The sequence below is a fragment of the Mus pahari genome, chromosome 17, assembly GCF_900095145.1.
Source record: "Mus pahari chromosome 17, PAHARI_EIJ_v1.1, whole genome shotgun sequence".
Lineage (NCBI taxonomy): Eukaryota > Metazoa > Chordata > Mammalia > Rodentia > Muridae > Mus > Mus pahari.
The window spans coordinates 66,774,025-66,793,915 of record NC_034606.1 but is presented as its reverse complement, the minus strand read 5'-3'; the positions used below and the strand labels follow the sequence as shown (position 1 = coordinate 66,793,915).

Sequence of the window (19,891 nt, the reverse complement as noted above, 5' to 3'; positions counted from 1 at the left end):
AAGTCAAACTATTGGCTTCCCTCTCTACGTTTGAGAGCCTTTCAGCCTCGGTTTGTTTGGAGTCAGAGAATGTCCCTATTAGATACACAGGCTTTGGGCTTCTAGAGACCCAGCGTCAACAACATTCGTGGCGCATCTACCAGGCAGCCAGGCAGGCCTCGCTGGCTGAGCCAGACACACACCCTCGCCTGGGCTTTCTCCCTCACACCCAGCGCAAGGCTCCTCCCATCCCCCCTCCTCCCTAAAGTTCTTTCAGCCCTCCTCCCAGCCAGCCTCTCCCCCTGTAAATCCAAGTCTAAAGGTGGGGACGATATTGGCAGCCAGAGACCCACGCGCTTTAACTCCTGGAGCTAACTGCAGGCAGAATGAGAGGGAGGAAGTCTGTGAACCCAATTCGCAGCACCTTCATCATAACTCCCACTAGTTAAACCAGTTTGCTCCTAGGCCATAGGACAGAGAAGGCCAGGGGAAGGGAGACTGCTTTGACCTGCAGGTGGAGGTTAACTAGGAAAAGGGGACAGTGCCTTCTCCTCTGGTAGACTCCTGCCCCATCACTCCACGTCCTGGGAGTGTCCATGTCCCTCACTGCCTACCCTGGGAGGTACCAGAGACCGGCCTGGCAGAATACGGCGTGACCAAAGACAACTCAGTCTCCCCAAATGGCTGGGGGGGGGGATAGCGCCAGAGAGAAAGGGTTGGCATCATGGAGCCCAGGACACTGACCTCTGCCAGCTCTGCCCGGCCTCCCGGGGATGGAGCCACGGAAGCCTAGCAAATGGGAGGGGCAGAGACCCAGGCGTCCTGGGCCGCCCCGCCCAGTCCTCCCCCCCAGCCACCCCCCCCAGCCCCAGGGCACCGAGGAGGGAGCCGGGCAGGGGCAAGCGGCAGGGGAGGGAGGAGCGAGGGCGGGAGGGGGAGGAGGGAGCCAGGCAGGGAGGGAGGTGGGGGGGGTAGGGAGGGAGAAAAAGAAAGAAAATATTTTCCGTGTCCCCGCCTGCGGAGTCAGTGTGCGGTTTGGGAGAAAATGTGTCGGATATTTTGGGGCGGTCACGTGGGCGGGCGGGCTCCGAGAGGCCCCGGGATTGTCCCAGCCTAGAGCCGTGCCCCCCTGAAGCCCCCCATTACCGCGAGTCACTAACACCGCGGCGCTCCATCCCCGAGACCGCCCGACGCCGGGACCTCGGGGCTCTGCGGCCTTCCTTCCCCCGCCCTCCCCTCCAGGTGAGTCAGGCTGGGAAGCCGGCTCGCCCGCCTGGCCGCCCTCCGTCCGCGGACGCCGGGGTCCTCTGCTGAAATGAGCCAGGGGCGGGGGCGTCGGGAGCCTTGGGGTCCTTTCCCTCCGGGGGTGGCCAAGCTGTTAGCCAGGCTTACGCGGAGGCTTCCTGCCCCAAGTTGGGGTCAGTCGTGACCCGGGAAGAGAAAGGGAAGATTTTTTTTAGACAGACTGAGGATGGGCCGGGTTGTCTGCCCTTGATTTTGGTGAGTATTGAAGGAGAGCATTTAGGAAAGTCTTGGGCAAGCGAACCTATGTTCCTGTACTCGGAATGTCAGAGAAGACGGTTTTCCTCCTCTGGGAAAGGATGGCATTCTTCCACCGGAGTGGGGCGGGGGGCGTACTGAAGGGTGGATCTGATGGTCCAAGTACCCTTTCTCCAGTGGATTGGCAGGGCTCTGCAGAGGGACCAGGAAAGACCTAGCAAGTGGTCCTGGCTGTGTCTGGGTGGGTAAAGTGGTCTGCGGAGTTTGGACTGCAGAACCTGGTTTCTCTCTGATCTATACTGCACAAGTGAGCCAATGAAGGGGAGCTCTTTTAGAATATTCTCGAGGGGAGGCCCCAGTGGAACAAAGCTAGAGTTATAACGCTGGGACAGGTTCAGGAGAGCCCCAGTCCTGGAGTGCCACTGACAGCGCCTCTCTCTCTGGTTTCCAGCGGTTTCCACCAGGTCCCTCACCTCAGCCTGGCCCAGTATGTAGGAGGGAATCTCTGCAGAGGCCAGAGGGTAAGAATATGCTTAGTTGGTGGTCATGGGGATGGGGCAGCAGGGATGTCTGACTCTGGGAGGGGACTCAAGAACAAAATGCTCAAATAATTCCCTCTTGTAGGGCTTAAGCCCGGGGCAGTTGGGATCCTACTCCTCAAATTTGAGGCTCCTGCTCTTATGGTCTTATGGTTATTCTTCAGGTACTGAGTTAGGGTTTGAGGACCACAGCCATTGTCAGTAAGAAGACTTAGAGGGGTTTAAGGGGAGTGTGTGGGTCCAGGGTGCTCAGAGCTTGGGTATCCTAACACACACACACACACACACACACACACACACACACACACACAGTGGCTTAGAACTAGTAGGCAGCACAGGACACGCCCCCCCAACCCCGGGGCACACCCCCACCTCTGGCTCAGAAAGCCACCTAACTGGCACCTCCAGTTCCCCCCTCAGCCCCACCCTGCCCGTGCCCTCTGATGCCCACACACATTCCACTGGCATGGCCTGCCTGCCTGCCTCCTGGGTACTGCCCCTCCCTGGGGCCAGTGGGGTAGAGGGAGGGCACCTGAGGATTCAAGGTGGAGGATCAAGGGTCTAGACTCCCCCTGACAACGGCAAGGAGCCAGGGAAGCTAGGTCCACTGCTGCCTCCTGGGGAGCAGGCTTGGGGCTCGGGCTAGGGTAGAGGATGCCTGGGTTCTCCTCCCATTCTGGAGATGGGGTCATGGAAAAAGGTGGTCGTGTTTATACAGAGGGGAGGGGGGCAGCGGGTGGAGAGCAACTGACAAGAGCGGCTTTGTTCCAGGCTCTGGAGCGGGCAGGGCAGCAGGGAGACGCCCCCCTTCCATCCGGCAGCCCCCTTCATCCATGCCCTCCCCTCAACTCCACCTCATCTCTAAGAGAAGCTTTGTAAGAACCCTTTCCCCAAGTCAGTTGCCCGCCTTCTAGGCCGCACCATCTGAGGTGGCATCTTGGGAAGAGAGGAGCATTCTCTGTCTTCTGCAGGTCCCACAAAGAACCAAGACAGTTAAGGCCTCATTTAGGATTTCCTTTGACTCCCGCACTTCTACCTGGAACTGAAGTGTGTCCCCTTCCCAGAGAGACCAGACTTAGGAGAGAAGAATATCTGTTACCTTCTTCACCTCTAAGCCTCCCTCCCAGGTACTTGAGGAGGAAGGCCAGGAGAGTTGTCCTTTGCTTACAATGTCCTTGGTGAGGACCAGGAGCCTGAACACCCCTTCCCCTCCACCTCCTGTTGAAGTTCTGCCCTACCCTAGAGGTCTGTCTCCCATCTGTAGGTAAGATGCCAAGACAAGGATGGCTGGAATAGAAAGCTATTCCCAGTCTAAGCAGAATCTGGGAAAGATTGGGGGGGGGGTGCTCTACCAGTTCATCATTCTTGGCGTTGGAGGGGTTAATCCACCTGGAATGTAGCCCAGCCTGTTGAGCTATGGCCCAGGGGCCTAGGGGGCCCTGGACTCCTGGATCCACCTGGGTTTAACTTGGGATGAGGACCTCATGGACTAAGAAAAGGTTCCTGGAGGTTCTGAGTTAATACTGTAGGACTCTCTAGGGGCATCAGGGTAAAAAGTTAGAGGGTCCCAGGCCTGTTGGTGGCATCTAGTGAGGGTCAGAGTCTCCTCTACGGGTTCATTCCTAAGAGTGTGGAGATTGAGAGAGATGAGAGAAAGAAAGAGGGAAAAAAAGGAAGAGGTACAAAGACGGGGAGAAGACGCCGATCCTAGACAGTTTCTAAGTGGACGGATGCCCACCTGGGCACCCACTGTGGTCTTCTGTCCACTTTCAATCCGTCTGTCCACTTTCAATCTGTCTGTCCACTTTCAATCCGTCTCCTACGGAGTGGAGCTGCACCCCAGCCCATTAACCTTCACAGTGGTAGGTGGTTCTGGAGATCTATGGAGGACCTTTCCCTTGGCCACCGCATGGTGGGGTGCGGGACCTGGGTTCCCCTTTCCTAGATCAGGGGTCAGGGAAGCTACCTTTGAGGGAGGAAAGAATATAGGGAGAGGTTTTCAGAGTCCAGAGAGAGGAGGAGGAGGAGCAATGTGGACTGAGGACAAGGAGGGGGTCTTCCGGTTCTCTCCTAGTAGGGCTCCACCTGCTCAGAGAGCATAGGCACTGTAGGCTGACTGTGGGATGGTTGGTGACAGAGGAAGAGTTGGGAAGGGAAACAGGGAGTACCAAGGAAGACAGAGGAAGCAAATGATAATTAAAAGGCACGCGGGAAGTACCAAGTACGAGATTTGGACATAGCATTTAGCGTGTGCCCTACTTTACCTTAAACACTCTGTGCACGATGAATTAGTGAATCCCCCAAACAACCTTACCAACTGGTGGGTCCTATTATCCTCAAGTGGTAGATGAAGAAACGGAGGCATAGGGAGATTAAGTAATTCCTCCCAAGTCCCCCAGCCAGCAAGTGGAGGCGTCAGTTCAGGGAGCCTGCGTGTGACCAATACACTGTTACTCTCCAAAGCCGTGTAAGACTCAGAAGTTACAGCAGAAATCTATGCTTGCCACCACCACAGTAGTAAGAGTTTGAATCAGGCAGGGCGGTGGTGGTGCACACTTTTAATCCCAGCACTTGGGAGGCAGAGGCAAGTGGATTTCTGAGTTGGAGGCCAGCCTGGTCTACAAAGTGAGTTTCAGGACAGCCAGGGCTATACAGAGAAACCCTGTCTCGAAAAAAAAAAAAAAAAAAAAAACCCAAAAAATAAAAATAAAATAAAATAAAATAAAAGAGTTTGAATTAGTTTATTTTTTAATGTGCTTAATTTTTATTTATTTATTTATTCTTTTTTCTATCTTTCTTCTTCCTTATTTTCTTTCTTATTTCTTTTTCTTTTTTTCTTTTGGCAAGGTCTTATGGTGTGGATCTGGCTGACCTCAAACTCTGAGAGGTCTGCCTGCTAAAGGTATACAAGCTCAGTTTGAAATTTGCCTTTTTTTTTTTTTTTTTTTTCTGGTTCTAGGTGTCGAACCCAGAACCTTGCACTTGCTACATGCTAAGCAAGCAACCCAGCACTGGGCTATAAACCCCCAGTCTGAGTGTCGGAGTCTTGGGAGTCACACTTAGTTAGAGCAGATGTCTGATCTGGTTCTGGTGCTTCTTCCATCTGGGGACCTCACCAAAAGGTCTCAAGTCGTTGTTTACCTGAGAGCCTCAGGTTTTCCTTCCCTGAAGCTGAGCTTTCTGCCCTGTCCAGTCTATGGAATTGCAAGTGCCCAAGCCGGGGCGGTAGGAGTAACGGATGGTCAGACGCTCACAGACTTGGGTTGCGTGGTGATCCGCATGGACGTTGTCAGTCATCTCATGTGTCTTTTCCTTTATCTCGTTCTAGGATCCTTGGAAACCCATTGGACAGGCCAGGCGGGGTGGGCACGGAGCCTCCCAGGCCAGGGCAGTGGGCATGGGCGGGGGCTGCAGCTGAAGACCACCCCCGCCCGCTGCAGAGTCCAAGGGATTCCCACGCCACAGCAGCTACCATGGCCACCAACAAGGAGCGACTCTTTGCCCCCGGTGCCCTGGGGCCAGGATCTGGTTATCCAGGCGCAGGCTTCCCGTTCGCCTTCCCAGGTGCACTCAGAGGGTCACCACCATTTGAGATGCTGAGCCCTAGCTTCCGGGGCCTGGGTCAGCCTGACCTCCCCAAGGAGATGGCTTCTCTCTGTGAGTCTCAGGGGTCTTGGGGAGGAAATGAGGGCAGATGGGTAGGGTGTGATATAGAAAATGGACTTCCTTGTTGGAAAGGTGGGCAAAGATGGGGGTAGTGGGGGTGGAGTTAGATGTATTTGAGGATAGTATCTATGGATGGCAGTTCTGTTCAAATATGATCTCAGAGTAGAGGATCTAAAACTGCCTCCTGGGGAGCTCAGCCCAGGAGGGGACACAGTCCTGTGGACACCTGAGCTTGCTTGTGTGTCTAGGGTCCTTTAAAGCTGCATGCGGCTGGGGGTGGTCGGGAGTACAGACGGGGGACTAGAGTATCTGAGAAGTCAGTCTGTCAGCTGTCTCTGTGATGAAGAAGGGCTATGAGGTTCTAAGGCTGCCAATAGGAAGGAAACTTAGTGCCCGGTGCATAAAGATGTGTGGGAAAAAAAAAATGCCCGGTGTGTAAAGATGTGTGGGAAAAAAAAATGCCTGAAGTTCTGAGGACAGAAGTAGCCCAATGGCAAAGAGGTAGCTCTTGGTCTACAACATATCTAGACTGGAGCAAGGGTTACTCAGGAGTATCCTCTCCTTAGCCACATGTTTCTGGAGTCCTCCCCTCCCTCCAGGCCTGGAATAGTCCCCACACACTGCAGACCCCTGCTTGTCCTGGGGCCTGTCCTCTTCAGGTTTAGCGTTTCAATGCAGCCACCAAGTAAGGTCTGAGCTTCCTCTCTCCCTCTGGGACCCTTCTGTGCCCACTTGGCAATTGTCACTCCTGACCAGGACATGACAGACAGGGGTGTGGTGGGAGGCCTCGGACTCCAGTTTCTGGCACAGGGCTCTGTGTATACAGAAGAGGTAAAATGAAAGGTTCGCCAGGAGCGGGGGATAGAGACAGAAAAAGATGAGGACACATTCTTCAGCATGGTGGGTCACACTTTTTTTGTTTGTTTGTTTGTTTTTCGAGACAGGGTTTCTCTGTGTAGCCCTGGCTGTCCTGGAACTCACTTTGTAGACCAGGCTGGCCTCCAACTCAGAAATCTGCCTGCCTCTGCCTCCCAAGTGCTGGGATTAAAGGTGTGCGCCACCATGCCCGGCTACCTGGTTCACACTTTTAATCCCAGCACTCATGAGAGTGAGGCAGGGATCTTTGAGTTTGAGACCAGCCTGGTCTACACAGAGAAACCTGTTTCAAGGAACAGTAGCAGCAGCAGCAGCAGCAGCAGCGACAACAGTAAAGGTATAGCCAGGACACTGAGCAAAAGAGGAGAGCCTTTAAGGCAAAGTGGTGACACTGGCGCGCTTCGTATATAGGAGTGTGTGTGTTTGTCTCCCAGTCTATGTGTAGTGTATGCGTACACAGACTGCTCCTGTACAGAACTCCAGTTTATGCAATAAAAACTGTGAAGAATCAGGAGGGTTGATTATCAAGAATTTATAGGGCTGCTGGTGTCCGGTAGGGGCTACTTGTGGTGTGGCTGTAGTACAACGGAGGTTTCAGTGTGGCATGCAGGGTGAGTGTTTGGAAACTTCAGCTGAACTCTCCTTCTTTCTGAGTGTCATTCTGTGAACCTGCCCGACACCAGGCAGTGGGAATAAGCCTTAACTCCCGTGTAACGTATCCCTTGCAGGGAACCACACAACCTAATCATACAGTCTTCCGACTTGGTTTCCCTAGGTCCTGTGGGAGGTGACTAAAGGAGCTGAAATCAGAAAGGAAGATGGGAAAGGCTGGTGGTAGGAAGGACACTAGTACCCACTGAATGGCTCCTTCTGTTCCTTGTATTCTACATACAGGGAGATGGAGGTCAGGGTTCAAAGTGAGGTCAAGGTATGGAAAGCAGCCGGCTGAGCCCCATCCTCAAAGGTCACCCTGAAGGATGGGTGCGGGAAGGAGAGCTCCAAAAGAAGAGGCAGTACCAGGGAAGGCAGCTGAGGAGGGTGTGGCGGGCTAGCATGGAGGGACAGGCCCAGGCAGGGAGGTAGCAGGTGGGGTAGGGAGGAGGAGAAGGCCTGGGTCCAGACAGAGTGCTTGGGGTGGGGCGTCCGGCTGAAGGGAAGAAGGAATCCTGGAGTTTCGGGACCCTCTTGGTGGGAGAGTAACCGACCAAAGGATGAGAGAGTAACATCTCTCCTTTGCTTTGATCCGCTGTCCCTTTTTGACTGTAGCCATCTAATCATAAATGGGAGGGGTGGATCAGAGCCATAAATCTGATGACGACGAGGACACCCATACTCACCTACACTGCGATCCTGAGCCTCTAACTCTCATTACATCCTCTATTCAGTGTAGCACCCTCTTTCTTTCTCAGGATAAGAAGGGATGGTTTAAGGAGGGGCCTGAAGCTTCTCCTTGGGGGTTGGATTTTGAATAGGATTGAAGAGTCAGCCCCTGGCACCTTGGGGATATCCTTGGTGACAAGAAGTCTTGCTTGCTCCACCTCTTGGGGCTCTCCTGGGGCCTCAGCGGGTGAGGCAGGCATCTTAGAACCCTGTTGTGGAGGAGGGGGAGAGGCGAGGGGAGCCTGAGCTGCCGAGCTAGGCAAGCATAGACCTGTGTGCATGAAAAACGGAGGGAGTGCACACGCACCCGCGTGTATGCATGCGTGCGTGCGTGCGTGCATACAGGCCTGTGAACGACAGGCCAAGTGTCCGGACCTCCGTGTAGCGCTCACGAACACTGACGTGTAGTCTGTTTGCTTTTCCGGATTACGGGGGGGGGGGGGCAGAGTGCGCCAGCAGAGAAAGGATTCTGTGGTCTTGAAGACCTAGCCCAGTTTGTTCTTCAAGTATTGTGGCGGTAATAGCCGCCATGGTGGTGGGGCCAGTGTCTGTGGGGCAGGGAGCCCAAGAGCTCCACCGTACTAAGTTACTTGGGGACATTGAGAGCAGACTGGCACAAGGAGAAAAGGATTGAAGCTGGAGATGCCCCGACCTAGTCCAGAGGGGCAGCTATACAGATGCAGACCCAGAGAGGGGCCAGGAGGCCAGTAAGGAAAGAAAGTCATGGCAGATGAGGGTGGCAAGCAGGCGGCAGCGAAGTCTCCTCCAGGAAAAACCCCCGGTGGCTGCTTCTTTCCCCTCCCCTCCCAGTCTCTCCTCCTCCTCCTCCGGCTCCAACTCCAGCCCCAGGCCGACACAAACGGGGCTTTGATTGCAACAGGAAACCTCTCCGGCGGGGGGAGCCGAGCCTGCCGCCGCTGCTGGGGCCCAGGCGGCACCCCCCCTCTCCTGGCCCCCTACCCTGTCCCAGCCCCCACCCTGCCAAGAGCGCCTCACGTCCTTGCTTTGGGCCTCACCCTCTCTTTCACACCTCCCTCTGCCACCCCCTCCTTGTCTTCGGAAGACCCCTCCCAGAGCTCCTCAGGTGGGACCTATCCCTTGAGGACTTACCCTTTTGGGCGGGGCCTACTTTAGTTTGAAATACCCCTTCAGTTTTTAAGAGTGAGATTTTTGGAAGAAAAAGAGGGTTATTAAGCAGGGAGAGCTCCAAGTCAGTGATCCTCAAACCTCACGAAGAGGTGGCAAGACGGAGAGAGAAGGGACTTCGTTGTCCTGCTCCGCCAAACTCACATTTTTTCTTTTTTGCCAGGAACTGGTAGAGCTCTGAGGGGTGACCAGGCTAGAAGCCTGAGTGCTGTTGGCTTTCTCAGTGGGGGAGGGGCACATTCTTTCCCCCCGGGACCAAAGCTTTTCCAGGATCTAGCTGGGAGGGGGTGCACCCTGGTGGTGGGGGTCATAGGGAAGGGGGTGGGTGAGTCAGGCACCAGTCTCCCCTTCGTACCCCCACCAAGGCTGGTGGGGAACATCTGGTTCCCATGAAATGCTAGAGGCTAATGGGTCTAATTGCTGCAATAAGGGTTGGGGGTGCTTTGGGGAAAAGAGGGGCACTAGATTCCCCCCATTTTGCTTTCTATCCAAGGCTGTACTGTGTCTTGAGCAAGGGCTGGGGCTGATGGCATAGACTGGTCTGATACCTTAATACCTTTTCCCAGCAATGCTCTCAAAGTACACACAGATGGGGTGATGAGGACTGGGGTGCATCTGGTGAAGAGAAAGGGGGGCTTTTGAGAACTCATGGCTTCCTGGAGCCCCCCCCCACTCTTGTGCCCTTCTCCCAACCCCCTCCCTGTGGCCTGGCCACTTCTGGTTCTAATTACCAACCAGGCAGGCCTGACTTAATTGGGACCTTTCAGATTTCGGAGGGGGAAGGGGAACTTACAAGCTTGAAGTTGACTCGTCAAGACTCTTTTTCCCTGTTTTTTTTTTGGGGGGGGCATACTCTTCATTTTCTACTTTTTTTGCCTACTGGTTCTATTCCAATTCAGGCACTTAGTCCCGGACTTTCTTTTCTGTTTTGTTTTGTTTGGGGGGGGGGTACGGTTGGATTCAGAAATGGAGTGTTGGACATTATGGGAAAGTTCACATTAGGTTGGAAAAATCTTGTCTTCGTGCCTGCTGCAAGCTCCCAGTTTGCCAGTCCACCCCAGCCCACCATCGCCATCCGCATTTTAGGCCCTCCTCTTCAGCCCTGCCCCCTGAGTCTCTGGCAGCCTCCCGTTCCCCTCCCCCGTTCCCGCCTTCTTTGCCTACTCTGGCACCCCTTCCTGCTTTTTATTCTTCCAACAGGCGCCCCACTCTCTCAGCACCCCAGTGCGACCCCGACTCGGTACAGCAGATTCTTAGAAAAGTGCGCCCCGCCCTGGCTCAGCCACAGCCGCCGGGCGGGGGAAGGGGTCGGGCCGGGCGCCGCTCCCGCTCCCGGGCGCTCCCCGTGTGAGCCGCGCTGACAGAGCCGGCTGGGCCGGCCCGCCGGGCGGTCGGGCGGTCGGGCGGCCGGAGGGCGGGGCGCGGGGGAGGGGGCGGTTTCCGGGAGTCGCCGCCACTGGCGTTGTCCCGGGGCCAGGGTCCCCGATTCGACGCGGCCAGGCCAGGGCAAACTTCTGACGTGGCCAACCCCCTCCCTCGAGTGCCCAAGGGGGCACTGGAGGTGGCACTGAGGGAGGGGCAGCTATTTCCTATGGTGGGGTATAAGTGACCCTGCGCAGTGAATGACCAGCAGGGCAGTTAGTGCGAAGGGTGGGGGGAAGCGCTTAGCACAGTGGAAACTCGGGGTGGGGGCAGTTGTCATTGGGAGGGATCAGTTTCGTCTGAGTCGCAGTTTGGGACAGTTTAGGGGGCAGTTTGTGCTCTAAAACTGGAGTCAGGTTCTGGGAGAGGGCAATGAGGGAGGTAGCCGAGGCACTTTGGGAGTGTCAGTCGCGGGATAGAGCTTTGGGGACTATGAGGGAGGCGGCCCAGCCCTCGGCAGAGGAAGGGTAGCCGGAGCTAGGAGGGGTAGACTCCGCTGCGCTAGAGGGGGCGGGGGGGGGACTCCGCTGCGGAGCTGGCGACGGCCTGGGCGGGGTGGGGCGGGGCCGGGTCAGGAGGAGGTGAGCGCGCCCGGCCACCCGCCCCGAGGGGGGTTCCCGGAGAGTTCACCGCGGGAACGCGCTCTGGCCCTTGGACCGGGGGTGGGAAGATCGGGAAGGAAGGAGGCGGCAGCGCGCACTGAGCCGCAGGAATGTAGTATTTAGCTCTGAAGCGCGCGCGCGCGCGCGCGCTCGAAGGAAGAAGGAGGAGTCGGGCCCGGGAATGAGGGGGGTGGAGGTAACGCAGGTCCTGCGGGTCTGGAGAGTTGCGTAGCGCAGGGCATCTCAAGGCTCCCCATCTACACGGCCATTCTTAACACCCTTGCTTGTGTTGACTTGTATGCCGAGGAAAGGGTTGAAGGGAGGGGGAAGACGCTGTGAAAGAAAATGCGCATATTTGATTCCTTCACTCCTTTCCCCCAATCCCCACCTGGGCACGCGCCTAAGTGCAAATGTGTTCAGACCTCCAGCTTGTCGAGAGAGCATGATCGCAAGCATTTTTCCTGAGCCTGGTGTATTTGCACAAATTCTTGCACCTATGAATATATGTGCGTGCAGATATGCGTGTGCACTATTGCACGTTTGCAAATTTGTGGTGCCTGCCAAGATAAATGCTTGCACAGATGTATGTCTGAGCAAGCGCGTGCGCCGCTCAGCTAGTAGACGTATGTGTATGTGTATGTGCTCCACTCCCAGCTCTGCTCATCTTGGTGCCCGGCCCCTTTCGCTCTCCAGGCCCCACCCCCATCCCTCTACGCTCTGCTTTTACAAAAGGTCTCCACAGAGCTAGCTGCCTTGGCACCCTAAGTGAGGCAGACGGAGGCAGAGGCTACAGCTTCGCCTTCGCGCCCCGCCCAGTCCTTTTCCCTTGCTGGGGATCCCCCTCCTTCCCGCCCACCCCTTACCCCCCATGCATCTCAGCGCCCTATGCTAGCCCTCCCCCTCCCCCCTCCAGGAGCGGGGCGCTGCGGGGGGAGGAGGGGGAATGGGCTGCGGGTCCTTGGTGTTCTAGCACCCAGTTTCTCTCCAAGCCGGGTCGCGATGTACGACTGCATGGAATCGTTTGTCCCGGGTCCGCGACGGCTGTATGGGGCGGCCGGGCCCGGGGCCGGCTTGCTACGCAGAGCCACTGGCAGCTCCTGCTTCGCCGGACTTGAGTCTTTTGCCTGGGCACAGCCTGCCAGTCTACAATGTAGGTATTCGAGCTCGGAGATCCGGTGTTGGGTGCACGAGAGGTTGGTGTTTACGATTTCCGTGTGTAAAGTTTGGGACCAGGCACAAGAGGGTGTTCTGGTCCTTTCTATATGAGGTACTGGCCCTTTAAACACGAGGGCCTCCAGAGTCCGTCTCCTTTGCGTGTGTGCTGCAGTGTTTGGAGTATATGTGGTTTTTATGGTGGATGTTTAGCTAGGGCTTTGGTTGATGCCACTCCAGAGTCCCTGGGTGAGAGACCCATGTATGTTGCTAGTGTGTCCTCCAGGTTTTAGGGATATGGCACCCAGCACTGTGGGTAGCGTTTGTAAAGTCCATGCTGGAAGTTGGGAGCGGTAAAAAAAAAAAAAAAAAAAAAAAAGCAGAGCGTGTGAATTCCTGGCTTGTGCAGACCTAGGAGACGTGGGTGTTGAGTGGGGGGTCTCTCCACGCACTGTCACACCCCACCTAGGTTGGCAAATGTTCGTGGCCCAATGTGGGGATGTTTGTAGCTTGAGGCCGGGAGGGCGTGTGCCTTGCGTGGCTGCGGGGGCGTTTTTTTGGAAAGTGCTGTGTCCTAGAGTGCATCCTGTGTGCTCTGCTTTTGGGGTGCAAGGGGTGTGCAAAGAAGAGTGAGAAAGCTGGATTCCGTGTCCATCCTCATTAAAACAACAACAAAAAGCAAACAAACAAACCTGGAAGTGTGTATGTATTCTGTTGTCTTGACAGATGACTTTTTCTGTGGCTCCAACACCACTTAAGCAGGAAGCGAAAAGTTTAAAGCCAAGTTTGGATCGGGGTGGGTGGGGTGATCTGAAAGTGACAGCTGGTAGGGGGTAACAATCGTAAGGCCCCCAAATATCCATCTTCCCCCTCTCTGTAATGGGAGATGCCAGGCATGGGGCCCTGGAACCCCTTTCCAGAGCGGCAATAAAAAGCTGGGGATGGAGAGGCAGTAAAAATAAAGTCCAGATGAGAAGCGGCTTTGAAGCCTGGACCACAGTGCCTGGCGGGGGTGGGCTGTTGGAAGTGGCTGAGAGAGGAGCCTGGGACACCCCCAAATTTACTGGGGGTTAGCATCGCACTCGCAGTCTGGGTACGGATGACTGCAGACCTAGGCTTGGGGGTGGGGGGAGCACTCTGGGAAGGGGCGGGCAGCGGGCGGGGTGGCTGGCGCTGGGGGAGTGCGCACGCCGGGTCACTGAGCCCCCGCCAACGCGCCTAGCTCCTTGGCACTCAGCAGCGCTGTTTACAAGTTCAGTTTTTTTTTTTTTTTTTTGGTCCCAGGGCAGAGCTCTCAGATTTAACTGGGATAGTGGAAAGGGAGATATCAAACAGGAGATAGTACTGTGGGATTGGGTGGGATAAGAATTGATGTACTATTTAAAGGCTGAAGATGGAACTAGTACATTGTACCAAGTTTCTATGAATTCTTAACCTTGCCATGCCCAGTATAATGGGGAACTACTGGGCACATTGGCTGGCATCTGAGTCAGAAATATCTGGGGGAGGGGTGCGGGGGTGTTGGCTGTAAGGATCCTAGATAGGGACTATATATATTCTTATTTAGGCCTCTGGAGACATTTTGGGCTTGGTAGCTCAATATTTTTGCATTTCTGTTTGAGCCAGTAAGTTTGGCCAGGAATGCACCCCTGTCACATTCAGAGGGAAGGTGGTTTAAAGTCGGGCTGGATTGTGTGCTAGTGGCATTTGGATGGAAACTTTGGTGTCCTGGTGTTGTGCTGACTGAATGTGGTGTTTGGTAGTAGAGCTGTTTAGCCCCCAGCTTTGTGACTTGTCATCCAACAACATGGAGTACTCATGCCTTGATGTTGGTGCATTCCTCTGTTTAAAGGTCCGGCCCAAACTAAGGCAGTGCCCACTGTAAGTCTGCCTGCTTTGGCATCTGTGTCATGTTGGCCTGCAAAAGTGTGTGTCTTCAAGGAGATTGTCTGCTAGATTGTGAGTCCAGGCAGCTCAAGCTCTGGGCCTTGCAGCTGGGAGCGTTTACAGCCGGTTATAAAGAGTTTGTTTGAAGCTCCGCTCAGCCTGGCCAGGAATTTCCTCAATTTCAGCAATTTGGGCTTTAAAAGGAGAAAACCCCGAGCCCACCCCCTCCTCCTCAGCAGGGGCCCCTGCCGAGCCCAGGAGCGGTGTCCCTGTGCCGAGGTCTCAGCTCAGTGTTGAAGAGGGGATCCCAGAAGACCCTGCCAGCTTTGCAGAGCCCTCCACCCACAGTGACCTCAGAGCCATCGCATGGCACTCTTGGGATACCGGGGGCGGGGATGATGTGCCAGAGGGGTGCCGAGAGAGGGTGCCGGTGCCATTAGGATGGGAAAGGCTGCCCAAGGGCAGGCTCTCTGGGGCCTCCGTCTTATAATTGGCTGGTGCTGCCTGCCCCATGCCAGCCTGACCGCACCCAGGCCTTGCGCAAGAGAGGAAATGAGGAAATGAGGCAGCTCTCTGTGGGTAGGGAGGGCGTCAGTGCAGGAGAGAGTACCACCCCACGCACAGGCCTTTCAGACCCCAGGATGGGCTGAAAGTGAGGGCAGGAAAGGCCTTCCAGGCTTCCCCAAACCTCCCAGCACCTACCATTCAGGTGACCCCACCCCCAGTCTTGAATAAACTCCCTGCACCCTTCCGCTCCCTTTCTTTTGAGGGGGAATCTTAACTCCAGTAGGATTCTTATGCTAATTGGGTGCGTGGGGGGTGGGGTGGGTGGAGATGGTTTCCCTCTTTGTAAGGTGGTGTAGCTGGTCTGGAACCCCCAACCTTTGGACTCTTCTGTCCTCTCACTACCTTGGGTCTCGTATGGACTTGTGACCAGGGACTTGTGACCAGGTGGGTTACATGGCGTGGGAGGAAGGACGCACACAGGAGGTGCCTTCAAGGGACGATGGAGGTCTTCAAGATTCCCCCCACCCCACCCCACACCCCGTCCCCTGACCACTTTTTCCAAATTCGGGCAGCAGGTCCTGCTGGCTGGCTGGTTTTCAGATATCCTGAGCTTCTGAGGGTGAACTCTATACTCTCCCAGCCTGTGGCAGGCTTGTACTCACTCAGCAGCCTCCTGTATAAAGTGTGGGCTCCCCTACTCTGGGCCTTGGCTAGGACTGCATATAAACTACTATTACTGTTTTCTGAAGCAGTTCAGGAATGAAGACAGGCTTGGAAAGTGTCTGGGGCAGCTCCCTTCCCCCTCAGCTCTGTTTACCCAGTGTCACCTGACCCTCTGCTACACCCCAAACTGCTCCTGGACCTAAGGGCCTGAGTGAATCCGTTTTCCTCCACAGCTTCTTTCACTAAAGGCCACATAGCTATGGTCAGAGTCCCTGAGAGCCTTGCTCTCCTGTCCGCCAACACTGAGCCGGTCACTCGGCTGCTAATGCTCCTCTTCTGACCTGAAAGCTCTTTCAGGAGTGACTTACATTAAGTCATTCAGCCAGGTGCCAGCTGTAGGTAGCCTTTAACTGCCCCATTTGCCTCTACATCTGCGGCCCACCCCCCACCCCCACCAACTGCTTCTAGAGGAACTCTGGGGTTACCAGAGTCAGGAGTGAGCCCTAACCTTTCAGCTCTATGCCCCTCCCCCCTTTAAAAATGTGTATGGTGTTCTGTCTATATGTATTTTCGTGTGCCATTTTTGTGCCTGGTGCCCACAGAGGATAGAAGAGGGAACTGGTTCCTTTAGAACTGGCGTTACAAATGGTTGTAAACTACCATGTAGATGCTGGGAATTGAACCTTGGTCCTCTGGGAGAGTAGCCAGTGCTCTTACCTGCTGAGTCCCAACCAATCTTCAACTTTATGGAGCAGAAGCAGAGAAGTTAACTCCTTGGCCTGGAATTTGCAGAATTGAACGTTAATGTAGAAGAGTTGGCTTGATGGGGGTGGGGATGGGGTAGGGGGCAGTGGTGGGGCCTGAAATCCCAACAAGCTACAAAGAGTGGGGGTCTGGGCTTTCCAGGGAGTACCTGCTAAGGGCTTATGCACAAGGGTGACAACAGCGGTCACCAGCAGGTCCCAAGAAAGAGAGGCCTCTGGATGAGGGTACGGCTGCTCATCTTATGCTGCTTTTCATTCAGCGGTGGAGACACAGAGCACCAGCTCGGAGGAGATGGTACCCAGCTCTCCCTCACCCCCACCACCTCCTCGGGTCTATAAGCCATGCTTTGTATGCAATGACAAGTCTTCAGGCTACCACTATGGGGTCAGCTCTTGTGAAGGCTGCAAGGTGCGTATAGGGAGGGGGCGGATGAGTTTAGCACTCAGAGTCGACTGGGCTTACCGACAGAGACAGAAACACAAGGCTGGCAATGCAGCTTAGTACGTAGCACGCTTGCTTAACAGACTTGAGAACTCAGCAACACATCAGAGACCCTCTTATGCCAATGCTCTAGAGGCAGAGGCAGGCTGATCTCTCTGAGTTCAAGGCCAGCCTAGTCTACAGAGCTAGTTCCAGGACAGCCAGGGCTACACAAAGAAACCTGTCTTGAAGAACCAAAAAAATTAATGAATAAGTGAATAGATAAATAGAAATCATTTTAAAGGCAGGGGACCCAGGTACTGTGTCCACATAAGTGTTTTTGTCTGTGTGGGATGAGGGACTGCTTTGGGCATAAATGATTAACTGATTGGATGAGGTGCTGAAGACCTAGCTCAGTGGTAGAATGCTTGCCACATAGTGTACAGAAGGTTTGATATTGTGTGTGTGTGTGCGCTCACATGCATGTGTACACACACACACACACACACACACACACACACGACTGGTCAGGTCTAGCTAGGGCCGATTGTTTTGCTTGAGAAATACTGGTATTCCCAGTACCCTGTTTAGTGACACTCCTGCTTCCAAATTCAGGGCTTCTTCAGACGCAGCATTCAGAAAAACATGGTGTATACATGTCACCGTGACAAAAACTGTATCATCAACAAGGTCACCAGGAATCGATGCCAGTACTGCCGGCTACAAAAGTGTTTCGAAGTGGGCATGTCCAAGGAAGGTAGGCTCTCTCCTATCCTGTCCTATTGTGTGATTGTCCCCTTTGCTGTCCAGCTTCCCTGACCCTGAGACCTAGCCTACCCAGTGACTGCTTTCTTCTCCAGGACCATTCCCATTAGATTAGCTCTCTTCGCCCTGTAGCTTCTGTTTGGTGGAGCAGGAGGGTTGGGCTCATCCCTTCCTTCTCCTGTTCTTTCACAGGACAGATCCTGAGATGGCTCTGAGTTGGCCCCTCCTTCCCCCCCCCCACCATTGTGCTGCCAAGGCTATAAGTGGATATCCTGCCTGCATATCCTGCCCCCCTCCAACCCCCAGCTCCTGCAGGGCAACCGGAAGGGCAGGATGGAGCCGAATTGGCCTGGGGAGGGAGCATGGCTGTAGGCTCTGGGTGGGGCTGGGGCAAACCAGCCTGGAAACAGGAGATTATGTAGCAGAGAGGGAAACTAAGGCACTAATATGTACTCTTAATGAGAACTGAGCCCACTAAGCTAGGATGAGAGAAGACGTCCAGAAGGAGAGTCTGAGGGTCCTGATCCTTCTCTTTGCCTCTAACCCCAAGCTGTAAGGAACGATCGGAACAAGAAGAAAAAGGAGGTAAAAGAGGAGGGGTCTCCTGACAGCTACGAGCTGAGTCCACAGTTAGAGGAACTCATCACCAAGGTCAGCAAAGCCCACCAGGAGACTTTCCCCTCACTCTGCCAGCTGGGCAAGTACACCACGGTGAGGAGTGGGCAGAGCCTGGGTGAGGGCGCCAGGACCGGGCCGGGCAGTGCGGAGAGTGCCCACAAAGCTCACTTCTTTCCCCCACCACCCCCTGCCCCACAGAACTCCAGCGCAGATCACCGGGTGCAGCTGGACCTGGGGCTGTGGGACAAGTTCAGTGAGCTGGCCACCAAATGCATCATCAAGATTGTGGAGTTTGCGAAGCGGCTGCCTGGTTTCACAGGGCTCAGCATTGCCGACCAGATCACGCTGCTCAAGGCTGCCTGCCTGGACATCCTAGTGAGTTAGGCAGATGAGTTCTGGACCCCTCTGACCCTTTTCTACCACCACCACCACCACCACGCCCTTTAGCCCTCTCCTCCACCTAAGCTCTTTTTGTCTTAGCAGTAGCCTCCCCTTTCCAATCTCAGAGTCCCACCTCTCCACCTTACTCCTCAGGTTCAGGCCTTCCTTACTGGGAACCAAACTTAACTTGGGAGCCCTTCCTCAGGAGCAGCACTAACCGTCTTCCTTCCCCCTACCGTCCAGATGCTGCGGATCTGTACGAGGTACACCCCAGAGCAGGACACCATGACGTTCTCGGATGGGCTGACCCTGAACCGAACCCAAATGCACAATGCTGGCTTTGGGCCCCTTACAGACCTCGTCTTTGCCTTTGCCGGGCAGCTGCTGCCCCTGGAGATGGATGACACCGAGACTGGGCTACTTAGTGCTATCTGCCTCATCTGTGGAGGTGCGGGGGCGCCCCCTGGTGTCTGCATGGGCTTCCTCTCCCACCAGACTCTATCCAGACCCTATCCACACTCTGACCAGGTAGCAGGGTCCTCTTTTCCCCTGGGAATTGTTCCTATTGGCCATATCCTACAGACTTCTCAGACTTATGTATAGTCTTTCTGGCTAACCAAGCTAAGGGAAAAAGAAGGCGGCGAGTCCTGAGAACGCAGAAGCCCTGGATACAGTGCTGAGATAGGGATTTAGTGGGAGTGATATTCTAGACCAGCATCATTGCCAACACAGGGCCTTATGTCAGGGGAGCGAACCTGGAGGGCTCAGTGACAGGAGTAAAGAGCGGATGAGATAGTCTGGCTTTGAGGCCCTCTGAGTAAGGTCTGTCAGGCATCAGCCGCCTGTCACTGTGTCCTACCATGTCTCATCCACTGTCCTTGTGTAGACCGAATGGACCTGGAAGAGCCCGAGAAGGTGGACAAGCTGCAGGAGCCCCTGCTGGAAGCCCTGAGGCTCTATGCCCGGCGACGGAGACCCAGCCAACCCTACATGTTCCCAAGGATGCTGATGAAAATCACGGACCTCCGGGGCATCAGCACTAAGGGTTAGTTCTGAGTCAACTCTCTCTCCCTCCCCAGATCTGCAGGTCTCCTGAGTCACACAGGTGGACAGGCATGGGCAGGGGGAGAGAGGAACAGAGAATCCAGGGACCTCCATGGAGTCCTGGCTTGTGTGTGTGTGTGTGTGTGTGTGTGTGTGTGTGTGTGTGTGTGTTGCTGGGAGAGGAACCCTGTACCATTCATAAACTAGGCAAATGCTCTAAGTGACAGCCCAGCTTCCTTTACTTTTTTTTTTTAGATCATTTATTTATTTATTATAAGTAAGTACACTGTAGTTTTCTTAGACACACCAGAAGAAGGCATCAGATCTCATTACACATGGTTGTAAGCCACCATGTGGTTGCTGGGATTTGAACTCAGGACCTCCGAAAGAGCAGTCAGTGCTCCTAACCACTGAGCTATCTCAGGCCTTCCTTTACTTTTTATTTTTTTTATGCCTTATTTTTTTTTTTTTTTTTTTCTTCTGTTTGGAAACTAGATAGGCTAAAATTTTTTTGTTTTTGTTTTTTTGTTTTTGTTTTTTTTTGTTTTTTGTTTTTTTCAAGACAAGGTTTCTCTGTAT

General features: G+C 54.6%; 1 protein-coding gene across 3 annotated transcripts in view; it reads left to right on the top strand.

Moving 5' to 3' along the window:
* Positions 1–938: 938 nt before the first annotated feature.
* Rarg (retinoic acid receptor gamma) overlaps positions 939–19,891 on the top strand; it is a 22,500-nt gene continuing 3,547 nt past the window's right edge. The window contains exons 1-9 of one of the 3 annotated variants that reach the window (XM_021216223.1): positions 939–1,221; positions 1,931–2,000; positions 5,347–5,675; positions 16,344–16,492; positions 17,120–17,261; positions 17,820–17,980; positions 18,086–18,262; positions 18,512–18,716; positions 19,155–19,313. In XM_021216223.1, the coding sequence (XP_021071882.1) occupies positions 5,492–5,675; positions 16,344–16,492; positions 17,120–17,261; positions 17,820–17,980; positions 18,086–18,262; positions 18,512–18,716; positions 19,155–19,313 (1,177 nt within the window). In that variant the 5' untranslated portion in view covers positions 939–1,221; positions 1,931–2,000; positions 5,347–5,491. Of the gene's footprint in view, positions 1,222–1,930; positions 2,001–5,346; positions 5,676–11,819; positions 12,261–16,343; positions 16,493–17,119; positions 17,262–17,819; positions 17,981–18,085; positions 18,263–18,511; positions 18,717–19,154; positions 19,314–19,891 lie in introns of those variants that run through there. The other 2 variants (XM_021216225.2, XM_021216224.2) reach the window with 2 other exon arrangements.